The sequence below is a fragment of the Eriocheir sinensis genome, chromosome 2, assembly GCF_024679095.1.
Source record: "Eriocheir sinensis breed Jianghai 21 chromosome 2, ASM2467909v1, whole genome shotgun sequence".
Taxonomy (NCBI): domain Eukaryota; kingdom Metazoa; phylum Arthropoda; class Malacostraca; order Decapoda; family Varunidae; genus Eriocheir; species Eriocheir sinensis.
The window spans coordinates 18,196,970-18,218,987 of record NC_066510.1 but is presented as its reverse complement, the minus strand read 5'-3'; the positions used below and the strand labels follow the sequence as shown (position 1 = coordinate 18,218,987).

General features: G+C 45.3%; 4 protein-coding genes across 4 annotated transcripts in view; all 4 read left to right on the top strand.

The window, feature by feature from the left end:
* LOC127000623 (cuticle protein AM1199-like) overlaps window positions 1–22,018 on the top strand; it is a 91,848-nt gene that overhangs the window by 6,267 nt on the left and 63,563 nt on the right. The window lies entirely within an intron of this gene.
* On the top strand, window positions 8–1,514 carry LOC127000655 (cuticle protein AMP4-like). Its single transcript, XM_050864628.1, has 3 exons — window positions 8–176; window positions 559–764; window positions 1,151–1,514. Exons 1-3 carry the CDS (start codon window positions 168–170, stop codon window positions 1,332–1,334), a joined length of 399 nt encoding a protein of 132 aa, XP_050720585.1. The 5' UTR covers window positions 8–167; the 3' UTR covers window positions 1,335–1,514.
* Window positions 8,412–9,693, top strand: LOC127000599 (cuticle protein AM1159-like). Its single transcript, XM_050864530.1, has 3 exons — window positions 8,412–8,558; window positions 8,879–9,081; window positions 9,282–9,693. Exons 1-3 carry the CDS (start codon window positions 8,451–8,453, stop codon window positions 9,457–9,459), a joined length of 489 nt encoding a protein of 162 aa, XP_050720487.1. The 5' UTR covers window positions 8,412–8,450; the 3' UTR covers window positions 9,460–9,693.
* On the top strand, window positions 18,128–19,701 carry LOC127000647 (cuticle protein AM1274-like). The gene is made up of 3 exons (XM_050864604.1): window positions 18,128–18,281; window positions 18,517–18,719; window positions 18,885–19,701. Exons 1-3 carry the CDS (start codon window positions 18,273–18,275, stop codon window positions 19,081–19,083), a joined length of 411 nt encoding a protein of 136 aa, XP_050720561.1. The 5' UTR covers window positions 18,128–18,272; the 3' UTR covers window positions 19,084–19,701.

Genomic DNA, 22,018 nt, shown 5'->3' with positions numbered 1-22,018 from the left:
CACGTCCATCCCTCGCCCCGCCCCCTGCCGGCCGGCCGCCCCGGAATGCCGCCGTGGGATCCTCGTTCCGCTGGTGGAGGCAAGAAACAACTCGAGGTGAACTGCACCATCGCGGAGTATATAAGCGAGGAGGTCCAGCGATCCTCAGCACATCTGTCCCCGCCGCCATGAAGTCCGTGAGTACCGAGGCGCGCTGCCCAGGAGGTGACCTGCGGCGGGTGGACACTAGTGAATAGCTACCGAGGAGTTAGGCGAGCACACCCAAGGCAGGGGGTGAGGTGATGAGTGTGTTCTCTCAGGTGGACTGACCACAGGGGAGAATACCACCAGCGGGACGGACGCTGGCTGCACGTGGCCATCTTGGTTCATTCATTCCTCCGCGTGGGAATGTTGAGGGAAATACGAGGTTGTGGGAGTGAAGGGAGTACGTGGGAAACGGAAGTGAGAAAAACGACGGCTACCACGTGGCTCTAAAAGTCTAGAGAGAACACTAAATGGACACGGAGAACCTACGACTCGGTTAGTTTTCTTTCCATTAACACTGCCTCTGTTCCTCAGGTCATCCTCGCCTGCCTGGCCGCCGTCGCCATCGCTGCCCCTCAGTTACGGCCGGACAGGCCCTTCATCCGGGTGCTGACGTACAATAGTGCTGACGACGGCAACGGCAACTTCAACTATGAGTACGAGGCAGAGAACGGCATCTACAAGAGAGTGCAGGGGACTCCCGGCTCCCGCGGGCAGAGTAACATGAGGGGCGTGTTCAGGTAAGGCTCAGATGCAGCTCACATGCCAGGTACTTCTCCAAACTGTTTTGATTATGAAATTAAATTAAAACCATTCCTTGATTCACCCGCTCCGCCTAATCCTCCCTCTCTTCGAGCTTCTTGGTCGTCTCTTACTCAAACTTTTAGGTTTATTCTTGCATCATATTTCTCTTCCTTATTTTCTTTTCCTTTGTCTGGTATTTTCTTCGTTTTCTTCTTCTCTTTCTTGTTAACTTTTTTTCATATTTTTTCTTCCTCTATTATTCTTTCATGCTCCTCTCCTCCACCTCCTCTTGCTCCACCTCCTCCTCCTCCTCTCATGAGACTGTTCATGCGTCGCATCTCTCTTCCCTCGCCTAACATCCTCGCCCTCCGCCTCCTGCCAGGTTCCCCCTCGATGACGGTACCATCGCCGAAGTCACTTTCACCGCCGACGAGGACGGTTACCGCGCCGAGTCCCCGATCATCCCCGCCATGCCCGCCCACGCCATCGAGCAGATCCGCATCGCCGAGGAGCAGCGCCGCCAGGGGGCCACCTGGGACCAGCAGGGCAGGAGACTGACCCGCTAGACACCTTCACTAACAACGGTGACTTTGTTGCTACCACGTCATTTTCTCTACCACTTAATCCATCTCTGAACCTTTTTCTTGCCCTGCCGCGGGTCCTTGGATTGCCTTAGCTCTCGCCCAGCTCGACTTCCCGCAAAATATTGTAAACGAAAGCCAATAAAATATCAATAAAAAATATAAGTTTGTTTAAATGCTGAGTCTTAAGGTGACGGAATTGTTGTAGCTTGACACAGAGAAGTCTTCGAGCTGTGCCTTAGCTACAGCACCAGACTCCTTCCAAAGATGTTGCCGTAAAACCAGTCGTAATGTTTTTTTTTCTGCCTGCATGTCTGTCTATCTGTCTTTCTGCCTCGTGTGTGTGTGTGTGTGTGTGTGTGTGTGTGTGTGTGTGTGTGTGTGTGTGTGTGTGTGTGTGTGTGTGTGTGTTTTGTCAGTTTTTATATCTCTATATATATATATATATATATATATATATATATATATATATATATATATATATATATATATATATATATATATGTATATATATATGTATTTCTTTTTATATATATATATATATATATATATATATATATATATATATATATATATATATATATATATATATATATATAGTAGGCCATGTAAGATACATGCTTTGTTGAAGTCGGCAGCGGTTAAAGCGTTGTTCAGCTTCTTAGTTGTTTTCTCTATTTCTCTAACAAGAGATCGTAGACAGCTGTTCAGATGGGTCAAATGATATCCAAGATCCATGTTCTCTAGACGTCTTTCGGTCTATAGGAAGACCATCTTCAGGAGAAATGCGGAGTTGAATGAGAGCGTGTGACCTGTGTGGTGCTTAGATGCTGTCGGGGCGCCCTGACAGCATATAAGCACCACACATGTCATACACACAATGCATATATATATACATGTTTGTATGTATGTAAATATGTGTGTATTTCTCTCTCTCTCTCTCTCTCTCTCTCTCTCTCTCTCTCTCTCTCTCTCTCTCTCTCTCTCTCTCTCTCTCTCTCTCTCTCTCTCTCTCTCTCTCTCTCTCTCTCTCTCAACAAAATAGATAACAAAGGATTGGGCAAAACGTACCACTATTCGTACGCATGACAGGGGAGCTGGTACTCAAAAAAGCTGCCCCCCCAAAGTAATAAGACGCCCCCCTGTCACCCCAACGATAATTCATGCCTCTCTGCCAGTCCTCGGTGTGTCATTACGGCAGACCTTGGCGTTTCCTGTCTTTCAGCAAACCCGTGGTAATCAGTGTCATTAAAACAGTAAATCGTAAAATTGCATTCATATTTTTGGAAGGCTTGTCATTAAATCACTCCCTTTCCCCACCCGTGTTTTGCGCTTGGGTAATTAATGAACTTTCACAACAACAGGTAAATTTATATCAACCTTTATCTTTACCCACTTTCCAGAAACTTTATTTACCTGGAAATCATTTTATATCAAACTCTAATGGCTACTTATTCAACTCAATGGCATTTCCACTCTTCTTCCCGCAGGTATTTTTTCTATGAAGTAATTAGCCGATAAAGTATAGAAGCAGTCGCTAATAATTGATTCCTTTACACTAATTTAATATGAACTGGTAACAACTTTAAAGTAACAGTAGAATGAAACGTGAGCTTATTAACATTTCTTCCTGCATGTAATTACTTTCAGTATGAAGCATTTGACAGATGAATCAATGAAGCAGTGACTTATTTAATTCTTTTGAGTTCTGTCAATAACAATATATAACAAATGATTTAAAGAACACACAGGTCGTGGGAAGTGTTGACTTAATGTGTGTATTTTCCGCAGAGTTCTCAGGTGTGGCCTGCGTGAGACGGCGGTGGAGGTCAGGGATTGGCGGTGAAGGCGGTGGCGGGTCACGGCGCCGCGCTAGGTGAAGGGGCGGAGAATGTGGTGAGTTAGACGATGCTTCTTGGTGAGCTGTGCGAGTCCGAGGGGAGACGGGAAGGCATTGCAGGAGGGAGGGAGGAAGGAAGGAGAGGAAGGTCTGGAGGAGGGAGGAATGCGAGAAATTAGGGAATGAAGGAATGGGAGATCGAAAATAAAGAAGGAAGAGACGTAGGGAAGAAAAGGGGGGACGGAAAGACGTTGCAGGAAGGAGGGAGAAAGGAAGAAAAGGAAAATATTAAGGAGGGAGAAATATAAAAGAGGAAATGAAACACGAATAAGAGACTGGAAATGAAGAAGGAAGAGACGTAACAAAGGGAAATGGCGGGGGAAGAAAAGGGGAAAGGAGTGAACAGGTGAAAGTAAATATGAAGGAGGGAGAGAGGAAGGCAAGAGAAGAAGGAATGAAGGAGCAATGGGAAAGTAAAAATAAAGAAGAAAAAGAAGGTGGGAAGGGAAATGGCATGGGAAGAAAAGGGGAAAGGATTAAACAGGTGAAAGTAAATATGAAAAAGTGGGGGAGGAAGGAAAGAGAAGAAGGAATGAAGGAGCAATGGAAGAGTAAAAATAAAGAAGGAAGAGAAAAGGAAAGAAAAATAGCAGTGGAAGAAATGGGGAAAGGAGTAAACAGGTGAAAGTAAATATGAAGAAGAGGGGGAGGAAAGCAGGAGAAGAAGGAATGAAGGAGCAATGGAAGAGTAAAAAAAAAAGAAGGAAGAGAAAAGGGAAGAAAAATGGCAGGGAAACAAAGAGGTAAGGAGAAAAGAGTTGGAGTAAAGAGTGAAGGGAATAAAGGAGGAACGGAGGAGTGAAAATAAAGAAGGAAGAGACGTAAGGAAGGGAAATGGCAGGGAAAGAAAGGGGAAAGGAGTAAAAGGGTGAAGGTGACTGTTGAAGTGATGATGTTGCCACTTTCCTGATCGGGATGTATGTCAAGCAAAGGTGAAACTGTCAGGTGAAGTTTGTTGTGGGCAGGTGTGGAGAGGGTGGCTGACTGATGGTGGTGGTGGTGGTGGTGGTGGTGAGGCTGGGGATAGCGAAGTGGTGATGAAAAATGATGACGGGTGACTGAAGTAGAATTGATGGTGTATGATGGTGACTATGGTGGGTATGGTGGTGGTGGTGGTGGTGATAGTAGCAGTGAGGAGGATTGATAGTGAAGTAGTGATTGTGAGGATTGTGGTGATAATGAATGGTGGTGACTGAGTAGTATAATTTAGGATAATGATGGTGTTAATGATAATGAATGGTGATGGTGGCGGTGGTGGTTGAAGATGGTGTTAGTGGTCATAACTACGAATGGTGATAGCGATGATGATGACGACGATGACGATGATAGAAGTACACTACGATAGCACACTTGTAAGAATGGTGAATGAATTTGTGGTGAGAAGCATTATATGGTGATTGCAATAGTAGTGGTGGTGATGATTGAACTGAGGCGATGGTGATGGTGGTGATAGGTGTTATTAAGGTTAGGGTGAAAATGGTGATGATAGGTAAAGGTGGTGATGAGTTGCTGTGGTAATGAACAGTGGTGATCATGATGGTGAGTGGTGATGATGAGTAGGTCGTGATGGAGTCGACGGTTAGTGGTTTACCGGCGGTTTGGAAATAGATAGCAGTGGTAATGGCCTGTGGTAGTGAACGCAAATGGAGGTGAGGGTTAGTGGTGGTGTGGGGTAGTGGTGGTGTGGGGTAGTGGTGGTGAGGGGTAGTGGGGGTGGGGAGTAGTGGTGGTGAAGCGTAGTGGGGGTGGTGAGTCGTATTTGTGATATTTTAATGATGGTGATGGTTAGTTGTAAGGATGGTGATAATGATGTTAACAGTAACGATGGTAGTTGTGATGGTCTAGCAGAGGCAATGGGTCACAGTAATTGGTCGTTGAGGTGACTGAAACGACGGTGGAAATGGGTGGCCTGGCTGGGGGCATGAGCAATGACACAGAACCCATGGGAACACACGTGGCAGACAGGAACCATTGCCTCAGGGGTCTGTAGGGATGGGAGCTGCTGGGGGAGACGGAGGAGGACGCAGGGGCAGTGAGCCAGAGCAACATCCCGCGACTGCCGAGGCATTTCCAGTATCGCCCTTCTACCCCATGACCTTTATCTCCTACCTCGTCATCCTGTCATTGCCTCGCTTTCTTAATCAACTTTCCCTTTCCTCCCCCTTCTGTCTCTTTCATAATGTCCCTTCCATTTTGTGGGAGTTCTCCCTTCACGAACGTTTCCAATTTTTACGTTTTCTGATTACTGTTTTCTCACTGACACGACTATTTTTCTATACTTTCTCTTCCCTCCCTTTTGCCCTTCTCTTTTGTCCTCGTTTCCCCTCTTCATGGATGTTTATTCTTTAAATATTCTCCTAATTAAATTCCTTCCACTGCCTTCACATTCCTGTTTTTTTCTCTCTGCTTTTACTTCTCCTCTTTTCGCTTCTATAGTTTCCCTTCCCTGTTGTCTCCCTTCCTAATTCTAACATTCCCTCAGTTGATGTCTTTTCTTTGGGGTCTTAGGTCCATATTATTAAACTATTCGGAGCTTTAATACGTCGATTTAAAAGGTCTCTCTCTCGGATATTGTCGAGGTATTCATTGGTAGTTTCATCACTCTGGCGATAGTCTTGCAAGCCTTCCGCGCGATGAACGGAAAAACACTCATGACAGCCCGACGTAACTTTGATAATAGCAGCCTCAGAGCGTCTCGGCCCACACAGAGGCTCGGTGGAAGGTAAGCTCAGGAACCTTCACCGCCTCTCCTCGCCTTTCCTCGCCTTCCCTCTCCTCGCCTCGCCTCGCCTCTCCTCGCCACGCCCACCTCTTCACGCCGCTCACCCCTCTTCCTCCACGCTGACTTTTGCCCCTTCAGACAACTCCTTTCTCTCTCTTCTTCCTTCATTTCTCTCCTCTCTCTCTCTCTCTCTCTCTCTCTCTCTCTCTCTCTCTCTCTCTCTCTCTCTCTCTCTCTCTCTCTCTCTCTCTCTCTCTCTCTCTCTCTCTCTCTCTCTCTCTCTCTCTCTCTCTCTCTCTCTCTCTCTCTCTCTCTCTCTCTCTCTCTCTCTCTCTCTCGACGAGGTAATGTACTTTTACTTTACGTAGTTTCGAAACACAAGAGAATTCTCACTTAGAAGTCTTAAGTTCCTTTTTTTTTTTGTGTGTGTGTGTATGTGTGCGTGTGCGTGTGTGTGTGTGTGTGTGTGTGTGTGTGTGTGTGTGTGTGTGTGTGTGTGTGTGTGTGTGTGTGTGTGTGTGTGTGTGTGTGTGTGTGTAAAGGTAATGTTTGACTCTTTTTTTTTTTTTTTTTACTTCTTGAAAATGTGCAAGACCGAAATACATGTTCGAGCCGCGTTGACGTATTTAGGTGAAGGGGACGATGCCTTTTCTTTCCGGAATGCGAGGCGAAGAGTAAACTTAGGAGCGAACAAAGGCGATGTGCGATTAGACGGCGGCCTCCCAGAGCAAAGGTTAATGTGGTGAGCACTTTGGTTCATGCTGCCTCTGTCTGTCTGTCTGTGTGTCTCTGTGTCTCTGCCTGTATGTGTGTCTGTCTGTTTGTCTGCTTCTCTCTCTCTCTCTCTCTCTCTCTCTCTCTCTCTCTCTCTCTCTCTCTCTCTCTCTCTCTCTCTCTCTCTCTCTCTCTCTCTCTCTCTCTCTCTCTCTCTCTCTCTCTAATAATAATAATAATAATAATAATAATAATAATAATAATAATAATAATAATAATAATAATAATAATAATAATAATAATAATAATAATAATAATAATAATAATAATAATAATAATAATAATAATAATAATAATAATAATAATAATAATAATAATAATAATAATAATAATAATAATAACAACAACAACAACAATAACAACAATAATAATAATAATAATAATAATAATAATAATAATAATAATAATAATAATAATAATAATAATAATAATAATAATAATAATAATAATAATAATAATAATAATAATAACAATAATAATAGCAATTCATATTAAGATCATTCGTATTTTGTTAGCCGTTTCTGACAATGTATACACCACCTTCAAAAAAAAAAGAGAAAAAAAAAAGTGACGAATGGGACCTCGCCAGGTTGTTAATGGTAGAAGCTGTTAACATGGGGGTGGTGGTGGGGGGGGAGTGACCGCTCAAAACGACTGGTGTATATGATTAATTTTCGAGGTGAACGTGTGCTATGTCGTGCTGATTTTTTGCGGCGGAAATGTAATAATATGTTTGGGAAGACGTGAGTAAGTTTTTTATTCACTTATGTCGAGGGGGTGAGTCTCATAGGAATGGGGAGGAGGAGAAGGAGAGAGAGGAGCAGGAGGAGGAGGAGGAGGAGGAGGAGGACATATGACAGGAGGAATGAAAGGTAGCGTCATTGAATTTTGTATTTTATTAATTTATTTGCATTACTCAGCACAGAGAGAGAGAGAGAGAGAGAGAGAGAGAGAGAGAGAGAGAGAGAGAGAGAGAGAGAGAGAGAGAAATCCAAATTATAACAGGAGTTGCCGGCTAAGTATTTATGCATCTGGTCTTTCTGCCAAATTTCCGCCTCGAGGTACTAAGATAATTTTCTTTGCCGTGACGAGCACAGTTATAAGTCTCTGTAGCAACTTTTTTTTTAGACAGGATTTTCCATCACATTGCAGCCATAAATATCTAGATTTTTATGAGCTGTTAATATTTTGTGTCAAGAGACCATACACTTTCTGAATTAGAGTTTGGTTCAATGTATCTAGATATTTGGGGGTTCAGTTAATAATATAAATAAAAATTTCAGTTAATTTCACACACACACACACACACACACACACACACACACACACACACACACACACACACAGACGCAAGTCATCAAAAACAACTACTGGAGGTGAACACAGCAGGGGTACATTATATGAGTGTATCTGTGTGCGTCTAGCGAGTGAGTGTGTGCGTTTAAGGTGTGTGTGTGTGTGTGTGTGTGTGTGTGTGTGTGTGTGTGTGTGTGTGTGTGTGTGTGTTAATTGTCGAAAGTAGCAGCTGATAGCCTTGGCGACGCTAAGGTTCCTCCGCCTCCTCAGCCCCGTCCACTGCCCAAAATGCCAGAGGTTGGATCCTCCCTGCGGCCTACTCCCCCGCCCGAGGTACGAACGTGTGTGGCTGACCTTGAGGCACTCACATTGGCATAAAAAAACTGCCTCCGAGGTAACCCTACATTCCATGACGGGTATAAAAGGGCCCGCCCGCCTCAGTGCAACCATCCGTTGCTCACTCTCTCCTCAGCCAACACACACGCACGGCGCCTCCTCCTCCGCAGCCATGAAGTTCGTAAGTACCTTCTTCATCGTCGCCTTCAGCGGGGGTCTTTGGGACTCCAGCAGGTGGTGCGGGGCTGTCAGTGCTGTGAACTGTTTGCTAAGTAGTCCCATGATACGCGGGGCATTGTGATTTTTGCGTGTCGTGACGCTTGTTGCCGAGGTCATTGCGTATGTCGAGGGGGTGGGTGGGTGGGTGGGGCAGGACAGGGAGGGTCTTATCCTAGAAACGGTATTGCTGCCACTTGGTGTGAGGCTTGCATTAATTGTGATGCGGACCATGTAGGCAAGATGTTTGTTTATGCTTCAGTCTAATATCCACTGTCCTTCCAGATCATCCTCGCCTGTCTGGCCGCCGTTGCCGTCGCCGCCCCCCAGCTGGCGGACCAGCCCCCCATTCGCATCGTGAACGACGAACGTGTTGACAACGGTGACGGCACCTTCAGCTACCGATTCGAGACCGAGAACGGGATCGCCACCAACGTGGACGGCCAGATCGGCTCCGTGGGCCAGAGCAACATGGCCGGCTCCTACAGGTGAGTGCCGCTGGGAGGAACCTCGGCTCGACTTCAGTCTTCATTAGCCAGATTTCCCTAACTGTGGCATGCAACGCATCCAGTGGTCTCTCCCTATAGCTCCCAGGAATTCCTTTTGTCATATCTTGTTTCCAGAATATGCTTTGCATCTTTAGTTGTAATTCCAATGTTCCTAAGATCCCTCCAATCCCCTTCACCAGGTACACCCTCGATGACGGCTCCGTCGTTGAGGTCACCTTTGTCGCCGACGAGAACGGTTATCGCGCCGAGTCCCCAGTCATCCCCGCCCAGCCCGCCCACGTCGCCGAGCTTCTCCGCATCGCCGAGGAGCAGCGCGCCTCAGGCATCCAGTTCGATGAGCAAGGCAGACGCCTTTAAGTAGACCAGCCACTGACGAACACGTCTCTCCGCCACTGAGGGGACTCGTGTGTAAAGCAACGGACGCTCAACAAACATTATGAATGGCTGCACACACACACACACACACACACACACACACACACACACACACACACAATCAGGACTGATCAGGAACTAATTGATTAAAATAGCTCCTGTATCTGTCTACTGTATTTAGTCAAATATACTTGTTAATAAAAGATGCTGTGAAAACTTACAACTTTAATTCCCTATTCTATATTTTTAAACAGTTACGTCAGTCCGTGTAACCTAAACATGAGCTTTATACATTGATTATATCCATCCAGTTAGATGCAATAGCTCAGTCACAAAACTTAGTCTCATCTGACTGCTTCTTGGAAATGTGGTGCTGTTTACGAATACAACTGTTGATGAAGTTCACCTTAACCTACCAACTCTAATAACCTCAATAATAACAGACGCTACTTTTATCATGGGCTTAGAAAGGGCAGTGGGGGTGGTGATTACTTCATACTTACATCAGCACACGCTCTCTGGTCTTACACACGCGTGGATCGCATATCTCAACGGTTTAGAAGTTATATGGCAAAAACGTTTGTCAATAAGAGAAGAGGGTGGTACCTAAACGGTAAGTGTTTAGGTATACGAGTTATGTTTGGTAGCGGAGCGAAGGTTGAGAGGATATGGGGTGGGAAAGGAACGAAGATGAATTGGCAAAGGTGGAGTGACGAAAGGAAAAAAAAAAAGAGGTGAATGACAGCAAGTGGAAAGGAAGGAGTGGATGTGAAAGGCAATGTGGAGTAATAAAAGATAAGACTAAAGGAGAGGCAAGATTAAAAGATGACAATAGGTGAAGTAATGAAGGGGAGAGGAAGTCTGGAGGAGGGAAAGGAGGGATGAGTGAAGGCACCTGAAGGGGACTGGTGGAGGGAGACAGAGAGATGATGGGATAGTGAGAGGGTGAGTGAAGGGGAGCTGACACAAAGGAAGAAGAGTTAGAGGGGAGGGGGAGGTGTGTGGGAGGGGGAGGTAAAAATGGGGGGGGGGGCGGAGAGAGAGAGAGAGAGAGAGAGAGAGAGAGAGAGAGTGTGTGTGTGTGTGTGTGTGTGTGTGTGTACAAGATGTAAGAGAAAGGGAGAATCCTTTGTGGAAGACGAGAGATGAATGGGTAACTCAAGGATTTCTTTACACAGCACTTTGAACACACAAAAAATAATGAAAGGGTTGATAGCAATAAAGATCTACGGCAATAATAATAATAATAATAATAATAATAATAATAATAATAATAATAATAATAATAATAATAATAATAATAATAATAATAGTGATGTTTTTTTTAGCTATCCAACAGCCTGAAATAACATGGATAACTACTTTTTTTTCTGTTAATGCACGAGTTTAGTCTCTTATTGTCTGTTAAAATACTTAAAGACGGAAAAATAATCTCAAATAACAGACGAAAATAATGAAAGCATGCGGGAAGGTAACCACAAAACCACCATCAACACCAACAACAGCAATATCACCACCACCGCCACCATCACCGCCATCACCACCACCACCACTCCACGGGTTCCTCCAGCCATCCTCCCGCTACTCGGCTCACCCCGTTCCTCCACGCGGCGCCTCCGGGCACTCCTAGCTGTGAGCACCATGGCAGCCCTCCTCCGCCCTCCACATGACCTTGCTACGTCAAAGTCAGGCTGGAATTGCGTCATCCGTTTCCTTGTTGCAAATACCGTGAACGTGTTTGTTTCATGAGGCGCATTGTTTGTTTGTATCTTCAGCCTCCGTGACACCTAACCTCAACCTTTCTGATATATGTTCTCTGTGCAGGTTTTAGGATACTTATGCTCTGTTCTTAGCCTATGGAACACCTGGTCTTTCCTAGTATAGCCTTTGTAAAACTCGAACCTTTTTGATATCTGTTTTCTTTGCAGGTTTTAGGATACTTATGCTCTGTTCTTAGCCTATGGAACACCTGGTCTTTCCTAGTATAGCCTTTGTAAAACTCGAACCTTTTTGATATCTGTTCTCTTTGCAGGTTTTATGATACTTATACTGTCTTCTTAACCTATGGAATATCTGATCTTTCCTAGTCTTTGTAGCATTTCAATCATTCTGATGTCCATTCTCTTTGCAGGTTTTAGGATACGCTAACTGTCGTCTTAATTAACCTATGGAACACCTGGTCTTTCTTTGTTCATAGTCTATTCAATCTTTGGAATGTCTCTTAAGTCTAAAATTCCATATCTTGAAAGTTTGGGGCATCTCTCTCTCCCAGTCTTCTATTATCTTCAACATCTCAGTCATATCTCTCATCTGTTTGTCTATTTTATGTCTTTAATATTGTTTAGTTTAGTTCGGCTTGGTGCATTTTTGCCCCCTCTTTTCCTTCATTCCCTTTTCCCTTCATTTTCCTTCCTCTTTACTCATTTATACTTCATACTCTCCCGACCGTCCCTATTTGTCAGTCGTGCATGTCATCACACTGTTCATCTTCATTCTCATCCACCCCTCACAATCTCTCTCTCTCTCTCTCTCTCTCTCTCTCTCTCTCTCTCTCTCTCTCTCTCTCTCTCTCTCTCTCTCTTTGCCCATATAATTTTTCCTTGGACGGGACTGACGGCAAAGTTATTAATGTCCTGACAAAGGGGAGATTAATATCTTTGCCCCGTGCGCGAAGGAGCTTTGTTTTGCAGGAGTCTGCCCCTGAGAACCAGTGAAAGAAAACCTCCAGGAACCCACCTGGCCTTGAGTCTGGATTCGTGTCTTTAAAGGGTGAGAGTGTGTTGGTGGCCGAACGGAAAATTGGTTATCAGTGGGATTCTGTTCTGTTCTGCCTTATAGTATACTCTCCACCCTGAGCCCATATTCAAAAACATTTCGGACGCTTACATCTGATAAGGCTTGCCAGGAGGTTGTGGGTCTTCCCATGGGTACTTAGTGGGCCTAGTGATAATTTAAGAAGGTTCCTGCATCATGAATATAAAAATAAAAATAAAACATACTCATAATACTCGACTACTCTACTTTAAGGCCTTTAAAATCGTCTGAAAATTAGTACCTTTAAAGGAGTCTGAGTATGATATTTGTTTCGGTTCAGATGAATGAAAGTCAATGAAAAGATTTTGCAATTTCTAGCATATTTTTTAAATATTGTACAGTATTGGCATAGTTGTTGCATCAGAGCCAACAAATATCTTCGTACGTACATAATATAATTCCTCAGCTGAGTGCTTTAGTAACGAGCACACACACACACACACACACACACACACACAAGCATACATACATACATACAAGAGCAGGACGTGAGAACCTCCTGGGACAAAACAGGTTAGAGAGAGAGAGAGAGAGAGAGAGAGAGAGAATGGGAGGAACGTTGCTTACCGTTCCCTTCCCCCCTTCTACTTCTCAAAGCCATTCTCTCTCTCTCTCTCTCTCTCTCTCTCACCCCTTCCCCTTCACAAGCCCCCTTCCTGTCCCTCCCATAACCCATTCCCTCCATCACCCCGTCACCCCTTCACCCCGCCGGCGGCCACACGATCCCTTCACCTCCACACAACCCTTGCCCTCCCTCACCTGGCTCTTCCTCCTCCTCCTCAGGTGTGTTCAGGTAAAGGTGCGTCAAGAGGCTTTCCATGTTGCGTTACGGTTGTTTTGTCTTTTTTTTGTTTAGTTTTTGTTTGTTTCCTCGTTTTCTTTTTCCTCCCACTTCCCCCCATTTTTATTTTTTTTGGTTCTATTAATATATTTCTTTTATGGTCGGTGTTGTAGCTTTCGTCCGTTCTCTTTTCTCTCCCTTCTTTTTTTCTCTCCCCCTTTCCTTTTCTATTTCCTTCTTTCTATTCCTCACCTTTCACCTTTTAATTTTCTTCCTCTTTCCCTCTCACTTTTCTTTCCTCCTTTCTTTTCCTCTCCATCCACCTTCTCTACCTTTTCCTCTTCTTCCCTCTTCCCCCTCCCCCTTCTTCCTTTCCTCCTTATTGCTTTTGTTCATTATTATTTACTTTTTGGCTTATTTGCTACTTTTCTTTAGTCTCCGTTTTGTAATTTTTTCCCGTTTTCTTTAACACTTCAGCCCCCCCCCCCCCACGGTACTTAATGATTTTTTATTGCATTCTTTTAGGCGTCTTTACCGTTTTTTTTTCACACTCAAGGTTGTATCTTGGACCTTCCCTTTTTTTTTGTTGGGGGGGCAAAGTGAGGATCGCCTTGTGCTTTACCTTCCCTTCGCTCCTCTTCATATTCCCTTTACATTTTCTTCTTCTAGTTTTCCTCTTTTTCATTGCCTTATAATCCTTCCAAAGCATGACGTGTCCTCACCATCGCAATCTTCATTTTTGTCATTTCTTCTTCATTCTCTCGGTTTCTTTTTCTCCCTCTGTCCCTTTTATGATCCTTAGGTATTTTATTTTATTGTCTCCTCTGTCTTTTTCCAGATTTTCTTTTAAATTCTTTTCCTTTATTTATTGTCTATCCTTTTTCTCTTTATTACACCTCCCTTCATCGCGTCGGTATTTTCTTTTCCTGTATCTTTTATTGTCGTTTTGTATTTCGGTTTTCCCTCCGTTGTTTTATTTTATCTCTTCTTTATTTTTTTCCATTTTTCTTTTAAATTATTTTCATTTATTTATTGCCTATCCTTTTTCATTTTTACACCTTTCTTCATCACGTCGGTATTCTCTTTCACCGTATTTTTTATTGTCGTTTTGTATTTCGGTTTCCACCTAACTTTCATTTATATTACCGTGCGGAAGTGAGAGGCAGCATGGGGTAACTGAAGTAAGGAAGCAACTACCCATAGAAGGCTTAGTCATTCACCGTAGTCTGATTACGCGCTGGACTCGTGATCGCCAGTCAGAACCCTTCCGGACCTCGAAAAAGCAGGAACCTCACATTACACCCACACACACCCAGGAAGCAGGACACGACCTCCGACTGACACCAATTCATTCACTGCTGGCTGGACAGGGGACACGGGTTACAAGACTGCCCATCCATCTCCGTCCCGCCCAGGAATGGAACCCGGGAGCTCTCGGTTATGAGGGGAGAGTGCTTACCACTGAACTAGGAAACTCAAGTATGTGTGTGTGTGGGGGGGGGGGGTATCTGTCTGTTTGTATGTCTGTCTCTGTCTGTCTGCCTGTTTGTTAGCCAGTCATTCTGTCCGTCTGTCTGTCTTTCTCTGTATGAATGTATGTATGTATGTATGTGTGCGTATGTATGTATGTATATGTGTGTGTGTATGTATGTATGTATGTATGTAAGGAAGGAAGGGTTGAGGAATGGGTCGATGAATGGATCGTTGTATGGACAAATTAATCAAACCTCTCCCTCTCGATCAGTTAGTAGTCAGTCTATAAATGTCTCCATATCAGCCAATCCAGCCGTCACTCAGTCAGCCCATTACAACCTCCCTATCTGTCAAGCTTCCCAGGATACACCATCAGCCTTCCTTGCAACACAATCGCTAACTCACACGCCTATATGCTAAAGACGAAGTTGTTTTTTCAAATGTGTGTTTTTTTTCTCCATCGTCTTTCAAGTGTTGCCTCACCCGCTACAGCCTTACCCTCTCTCCCTCCCTCTGGAGACACAAACACCTACCTTCCTACAGCTATTCACTTACTTTCACCCACCATCTCCTTGATACCCGTTCCCCATGACTCTAAGCCTGCTAGATGACTCGATGGATCTGGCTGCATGGGGGCTTTGAAGTTACACACACACACACACACACACACACACACACACACACACACACACACACACACACACGTCGAGTTGATGGTGGGTCTGTGGTGGCTGAATGGCATGTGTGTGACGAGGCGGTGATGTTTACTGTTGAGTGTGAAGAGGTTGCGTTTATTTTTCGGGTTGATGACTTAAATGATGTACCGTTTGATGTTCAGTTTCGTTGGTTTTTTTTTTTTCTACTGATTGAGTGGGAGAGGTTTGATTAATTTGTCCATGCAACGATCCATTCATCCACTCATTCCTCAACCCTTCATTTAATTTTTTTCTATATTATTTTTAACTTTTTTTTATTTCTTTGCGTTCTTTCGTTTCTTTATATGGCTTTTTGTATGTCTGTCGGTCTGTTTTCTTTTTCTTCTTATTCTTTGCCATTTTTTCTCCTCTCCTTCTTCAGTTGTTTTTACGGCTTTAGTTGTATTTCAATTCAGTTTTTATCCTCCTTTCTTCAAGCTTATTTTTTTCATTTATATTTTTTTTACAATTTTTTTTCTCTTTAATCACTGCTCTACTTTTCCATCAGCGACTATGAGAGATGTTTATGCAGACGCATTGCTTATTCATGGTAATTACTTTTTAATGCAGCTAATTACCAGAATATTTTACAGAAATTTCACCACACAGTCCATTCACCTTGAGAGGCCGTCCTTGAGAGCGAGTTATCCGTTCACATAATTTATCTGGCCGCTACTTGTTTACTTTCCAGCGTTATCTAGCCCGTCCATCAGCCGCCGCGTCCGTCCTGTAGCGGCGGGAGCTGCGCGGCCTGGTCAAATTTCTTCGCTTTTATTAGACCTTATGGATTCTGCACCCGTCCTAGAAAGACTAAGCACATTACTGCTGCTGTTGTTCCTGTATTATCACTACTGACAATAAAAATAACTATAATATTTTTTTTTTAACTTTTATTACTACCATCGTTATCATCATCATCATCATTTCTGTCAGTGTAAAAATATGGAGTTTGCCATCAGCCGTCCCGGGCGGAGTAGCGGGAGACCGCTGTGAGGCAGACCGGGTGACGGGTGGGCTAGAAGGATGGTGGAGGACGGGACGGGGCGACGAGGGGCCTGGGAACCGGACGCCCCAGCTCGCTTATGATGCTGCAACTTTCGCTTTCGTTCACCTCGCTGGAGGGACGACGGCCTCCAGCACCAGCAACATGCGTGGGTCAGCCTACTTGGATCCCGCTGAGGTATGCATCCAGCGACTTGTTTTTATGCGCCTTGTCAAGGAGCGAGGTGAATCTTCCGTATGTTGTCTTGCTCCTCTCTCACTTTTATTCCTATGCTTACTACTTACTGTATTACGTTCACACCTCCTCCCTTACTCTTCCGCTTAAATGGCCGGGAAGAGGACGCTATTCAAAGGCCGTACGACGTGTAATTTTCCAGGGTTAACCATTTTAAGGGGTCCAGTGCCGTTACCGCGCCGGCAGACACAGTAAACGGACAAAAGAACGCGGAATGTTAAAGGCTTATGCATGTTTAGGCTGCCATAACACACCTCATGACTTGTTGATGAGCGGCGGGCGGTACTGGGGTTCAGGGACGAAGAAGCTGTGTTCGGGGCTATTAAGGGAATGTTTTCTGGCGCCAGGTGCCTAAATATACCGTGCCCAACAGCCCTCTTAACCCTTTCACCTCCTTCGTCTTCCTTCTACATACTCATCCTCTTTATCTCCTCTCTTACACATGCCCATCATCACCTATATCCCTTCATCTCTTCCCTTCCACATGACCTTCACTGCTTACACACCTTCATCTCTTCCTTCCTGCCACATACCCTGCACCTTCTTCTTTCACTCCCTTCACCATCCACACCCCTTCACCTTCTCCTCCCTCCATAATGCCCATCAACATCTACACCCCTTCATCTCCTCCTTCCTTTCACATGCCCTTCACCACCTACAACCCTTCACCTCTTCTTCCCTTCCACATGTCTATCATCCCGTTCACCCCTTCAACATTCCCATCACCCCATTCATCTCTAAATTCCCATATGTCCGTCCCTTCAACTCCCTTCACCTACTCAACAATCCCTTTCATTCCATCACATCCCTTCCATCTTGGCTTCTTCACCCCTACATACACATACCCCTTCACACCCCTTTATTCCCACCCTTCCACATACCCTAAACGGCTCCCTCACTCCCCCACATCCGCCTCTACCTCTACCAGCGTCTTCCTCTCTCGATTCCTTATCCTCCCCATACGCGAAGGAAGTATTCAGGTTCCATTGACATTCAGGTTATGCGATGGCCGTCTGGTTCTCCCCGAGGGTCTGTGGCAAGGACGCGGGACTATGGGACCGAGTATGCTATGGGGGTCCGTTTGCTTATGAAGAAGAGTGGAATTTCCGGGTGCGAGACGTGTGAGTGTAATTATAACAAGCACAAATACTCGACATCACTCGTGCATGCATTTGCGTCATGCGCCCTCCCTAAAACATGCCAGTCTACGGAGGTAAGGAGGGGAGGTGAGTGAGGGAGGGGGTAGGAGAGAGAGAGAGAGAGAGAGAGAGAGAGAGAGAGAGAGAGAGAGAGAGAGAGAGAGAGAACAGACAGCAAAACGAGACAAAGACATTGATAGGCACAGACAAACATAGGCAGTTAGGTAGATAGACAGAACGGTAAATGATCAAAGAGTGCACAAACAAGTATAAGAAATATACACATTCACAAAAAAAAGTCTGGAGACGCAAACACACAAGCAAACAGCCACCCTGACAAGCGGACACACAGACACACAAACAAACAAGTAAGCATTTCCCCAAAACGGTGTCTAAATGTCCATCACGCGAGCCTGTCAGCGTGGGCAGCACCACCACCACCCCACCCCCATCACCACCACTACCATCACCATCACCACAGCACCCCAGCCACCCCTCACCTCGCCTCACCGCTCGAGGAGAGGATGTGAGCGACCTTGGCGGCGCCGTGGCACAAGAAGTGAGTCTCGTGAAGGCGAGCCACGTTCCTAGACGCGGTATATAAGGCGCATCTTCATTTCCGAGGACAATCCACTTCGCTCCTCCACACCGACAACATGAAGCTCGTGAGTAGCGCGGCTCAGGGTTCGCAGCGTCACCCAATCAGTATTCATTCATAGCGGATCTTGAGTGTGGCCTGACACGCCCCGCTTGTTTGTTCATGTTTACTTCCCCCCACGAGATGCTTTGGGGTAGACGAATCGTACAGGAGACTATCAGTATATATTTTTCCTAATTTGCCTCCCATACATATATTCCGAAGACACACATCTCGTGACACGTATTTCGTCGTCCTCACAGGTGATCCTCGCCTGCCTGGCCGCCGTCGCCCTCGCCCGCCCTCAGACTGGAAATCCAGACCACATTGACATCCTGAGGGACGAGAGGGTCGACAACGGCGATGGAACCTTCAACTTCCTGTTCGAAACCGAAAATGGCATCTACAAGGAGGTGAACGGCAGGAACGCCGCCAACGGTGGCACGGCCATGGACGGCTCCTTCAGGTGAGGCACGACTGTGATTCCGGCGGAAACACATTCAAGTAATCCCACATTTAACTAAATCTCTAGAAACTGTTACTCTGAACTCTTAATTCTACACATGCAAAATCTTTTCATCATGCTAGAACTCCTCTCCGTCTCTCTTCTCACCCGTCTCTGTCTTCACAGGTTCCCCCTTGACGACGGCAGCATCGTCGAAGTCACCTTCACCGCCGACGAGAATGGTTACGTCCCCCAGTCTCCCTACCTACCCACCCCCCACCCCCTCCCCGCACACGTGATCGAGACCCTCGCCCTCGTCGACCAGTTGGTGAAACAGGGCGCCACTTGGGACGACCAGGGCAGGAGACTCACCCGCAGGAAGTAAATATCTCGAATTTATAACTCGCGGGATGATCATCCACTTCGACCCCTTTTTCCCCGCTGAGCGCCTGCCCTGCTAGGGTCTGTGGGCAGGAGAAGTGAAAGTTAGCGCCGAGTGCCGAGTGGACAACACTGTACACGCACACTGAGGGGTCGCTCGACACCTGCAAGGAACACCAGAACACATGAGACGTGAGACTCGGCGACACCGCTCATCTCCCGTCCAGGTGTTCTTCCTTCCCCTCCGCCACCACTACCTTGACACCCCACCACGCCCACCACCACTACCTTGACACCCCACCACACCCACCACCACTACGCCTGCCAACAAGCACACCCACATACAGGTGCCACTCCATTATCCCCTTACACACACACACACACACACACACACACACATGTGACTATGAAGAGCTTTACTTCGATGACATGGACTTCACTTCCGACCCCGTGGCCACCCCGCAGGGCACGTCCCAGCCCCAGGACTCTTCTCTTCCAACTTCTCACGTGCCACGCTTGTACATACATAAGATCTGTAGCTTCGGGGCTCCAGCCAGCATCCCTGAGCACTGGACACAATCCAATGCTTGTCATTTGTTTATAATAAACACGCCGCAATCGACCTCCCCTTTTTCCCTAATGACCTCTAAACCTGCATCATTTCACCTCACCCATAAATGGATAGAATGTTCCTCTCAATACTATTCGGTAATAACACACTGTATGGATGTTGCCGATCACCTGCACCAGAGCAACGCGTTACTCGTCACACAAATCCTAGAAACGAAACACATAAAAGGAGGTTAAATAAAGGAGAAAAAAACAAATAAAAAAAACTTCCACTGCTATAATCTTCTTTTTTTCCTTTGAAATCCTAATTCATTATCACAATCACTATCTAGGATCAATGTCAAGCACAACCAATTTCTTCTTTAATACCATATATGTTATAACTTGGAATCCATATCCATAACATCCATAACATTATATGTAACTACTACCTTCAACATCAGTCATAATCACTTGCCTTTATCGTTGTCATTTTTACCTTATTAATACTTTTCTGAATCACTCAAATAATTATAAGATAGATTCCTTTTTACCTTTCTTTTTATCTTCTTTTTGTTTTGTTATGCTCATTCAGCCCTTCGGAGGCTCCATGTTACCTCGGAACACAACCACACTCAAAGGTCGTTGGCTGCGGTGACACGGACGATGATAATGATGTTCTGATGCTGACACTTGTGCTTGGTGGTTAATGAGTGGGTACTTACACGGTCAGTCAATTAGTCTATCTGTCTATCTATATATTTACCCATCTATCTACCCATTTGACTGTTCCGCCATCCACCCTCAACCCCATCCAATTGCCGCCATTCAGCTAATTCTTCAATCACCAATCCCTTCATAAATACCCTTAGTCCATCCACCCATTCAACTAGATACTCAGCCACACACACATTCACTTCATCAAGCCATCCAGTGAACCGCCCATCACCCATCGAACTCCTTTATGCATCCACCCATCCACTCATTTAGCTATACCCTTGCACTTCGCCAGTCCTTCAACAAGCTAGCTACTCGTGGCTACTCGTGGCTAAACATTCAGCGCCTTACAGCTTCAACTGACACTCACCAAGCCCGCCCGTCAGTCAGCCCGCCAGCCAACCCCTCACTTTCAAAAACGTGCCCATACAACCATTCACTTACCTAGCCAGCCACCTGTACGTTGATCAACCCACCTTACCACTTATAAGTTTAACAGGAGCACGCAATGATACTTTACCAAGCAGAAACACTTACTTAGTCGTTTACCCACCAAGTCACACTCACGCACTCACTCGCTAACGCACTCTTAAAATCAGTAAATGTCTAATTAAGCAACTAGCTACGCGCCATCGACCTTCCCTTTACTTTCTCTCAGCCATTTTTCTTCCTCAACAAACTGGCTTCTTTTGCAACGATCAGCGTTAAAACATTCGTGGGGAAGAAGAAACAGGAAAGACGAGAGGGAGAAGAGGACGTAAGTATGTACAGCCAAACGGAGCCATAGAAAACGAAAAGAAATACGAGACTTAAGCATTACTGGAAAAGAAAACACGGAATGAAATTTGATAAACGTGATGAAAGCAAAACAAAAATAACGTGAAATTACAGGGAAAGTGGAAAACAAGAGAAAAACACAGGAATAACCCTCAATAGATGAAGATAAGCACTGAGGTAACGGTGCCCCTTGCCCTCAGAACGCCCTGCATGCCCTCCCTTCTCCTGACGAGGGGGAAGGGAGGGGTGTACAGGGGAGGGTCTGTAAGAAGCCTCTCCATTACCCCGGGGCACTCCACAAAGGCCCCGTTGCCCGAAGGTGAACATCAGATAAACAACAACGCAAAACAACCAGTCGGAACACCCTCAGCACACCTGGCCTCTGGGACGGCTGTATGAAGAGAACAAAAGGATGATTAACCTCCGACCCTCACCTCCCTTGCTAACCTCTGGAGATAACACCGAAGACTTATCGATGACTCCCCAATCTACCACTTTTTTTGTGACCGGCAAGGGAAGATAACAATGCTGATAATTTTTCAAGGCATTGAATATTTTGTGTGAGTGAAAGTCAGCCGTTCGTTAAAAAACAAAAATATCACAGCGTTAAAAAGAATCAAGATTCCGTTTGTGTCAAATTTCCATGACCGTAATGAAATTTCAGTTCATAATTATTAAACACACGAGTTTGTTTGTCATTAAGTTGAGGTATAGCACTGGTATAGAGCACAAAAGATGAAAATTATGCAGATTGCTTCATTATCTTCATGTCGCTGTTCAGTAAGCCACGCAGAGTGGTTGCCCATTTATTGGTCTTGCGGATTCGCAGCCAGCTGCTGAAGATACACACACCTAAACAGTCCGGGTTCACGCCTGATAAGTTAACAACTGAACGT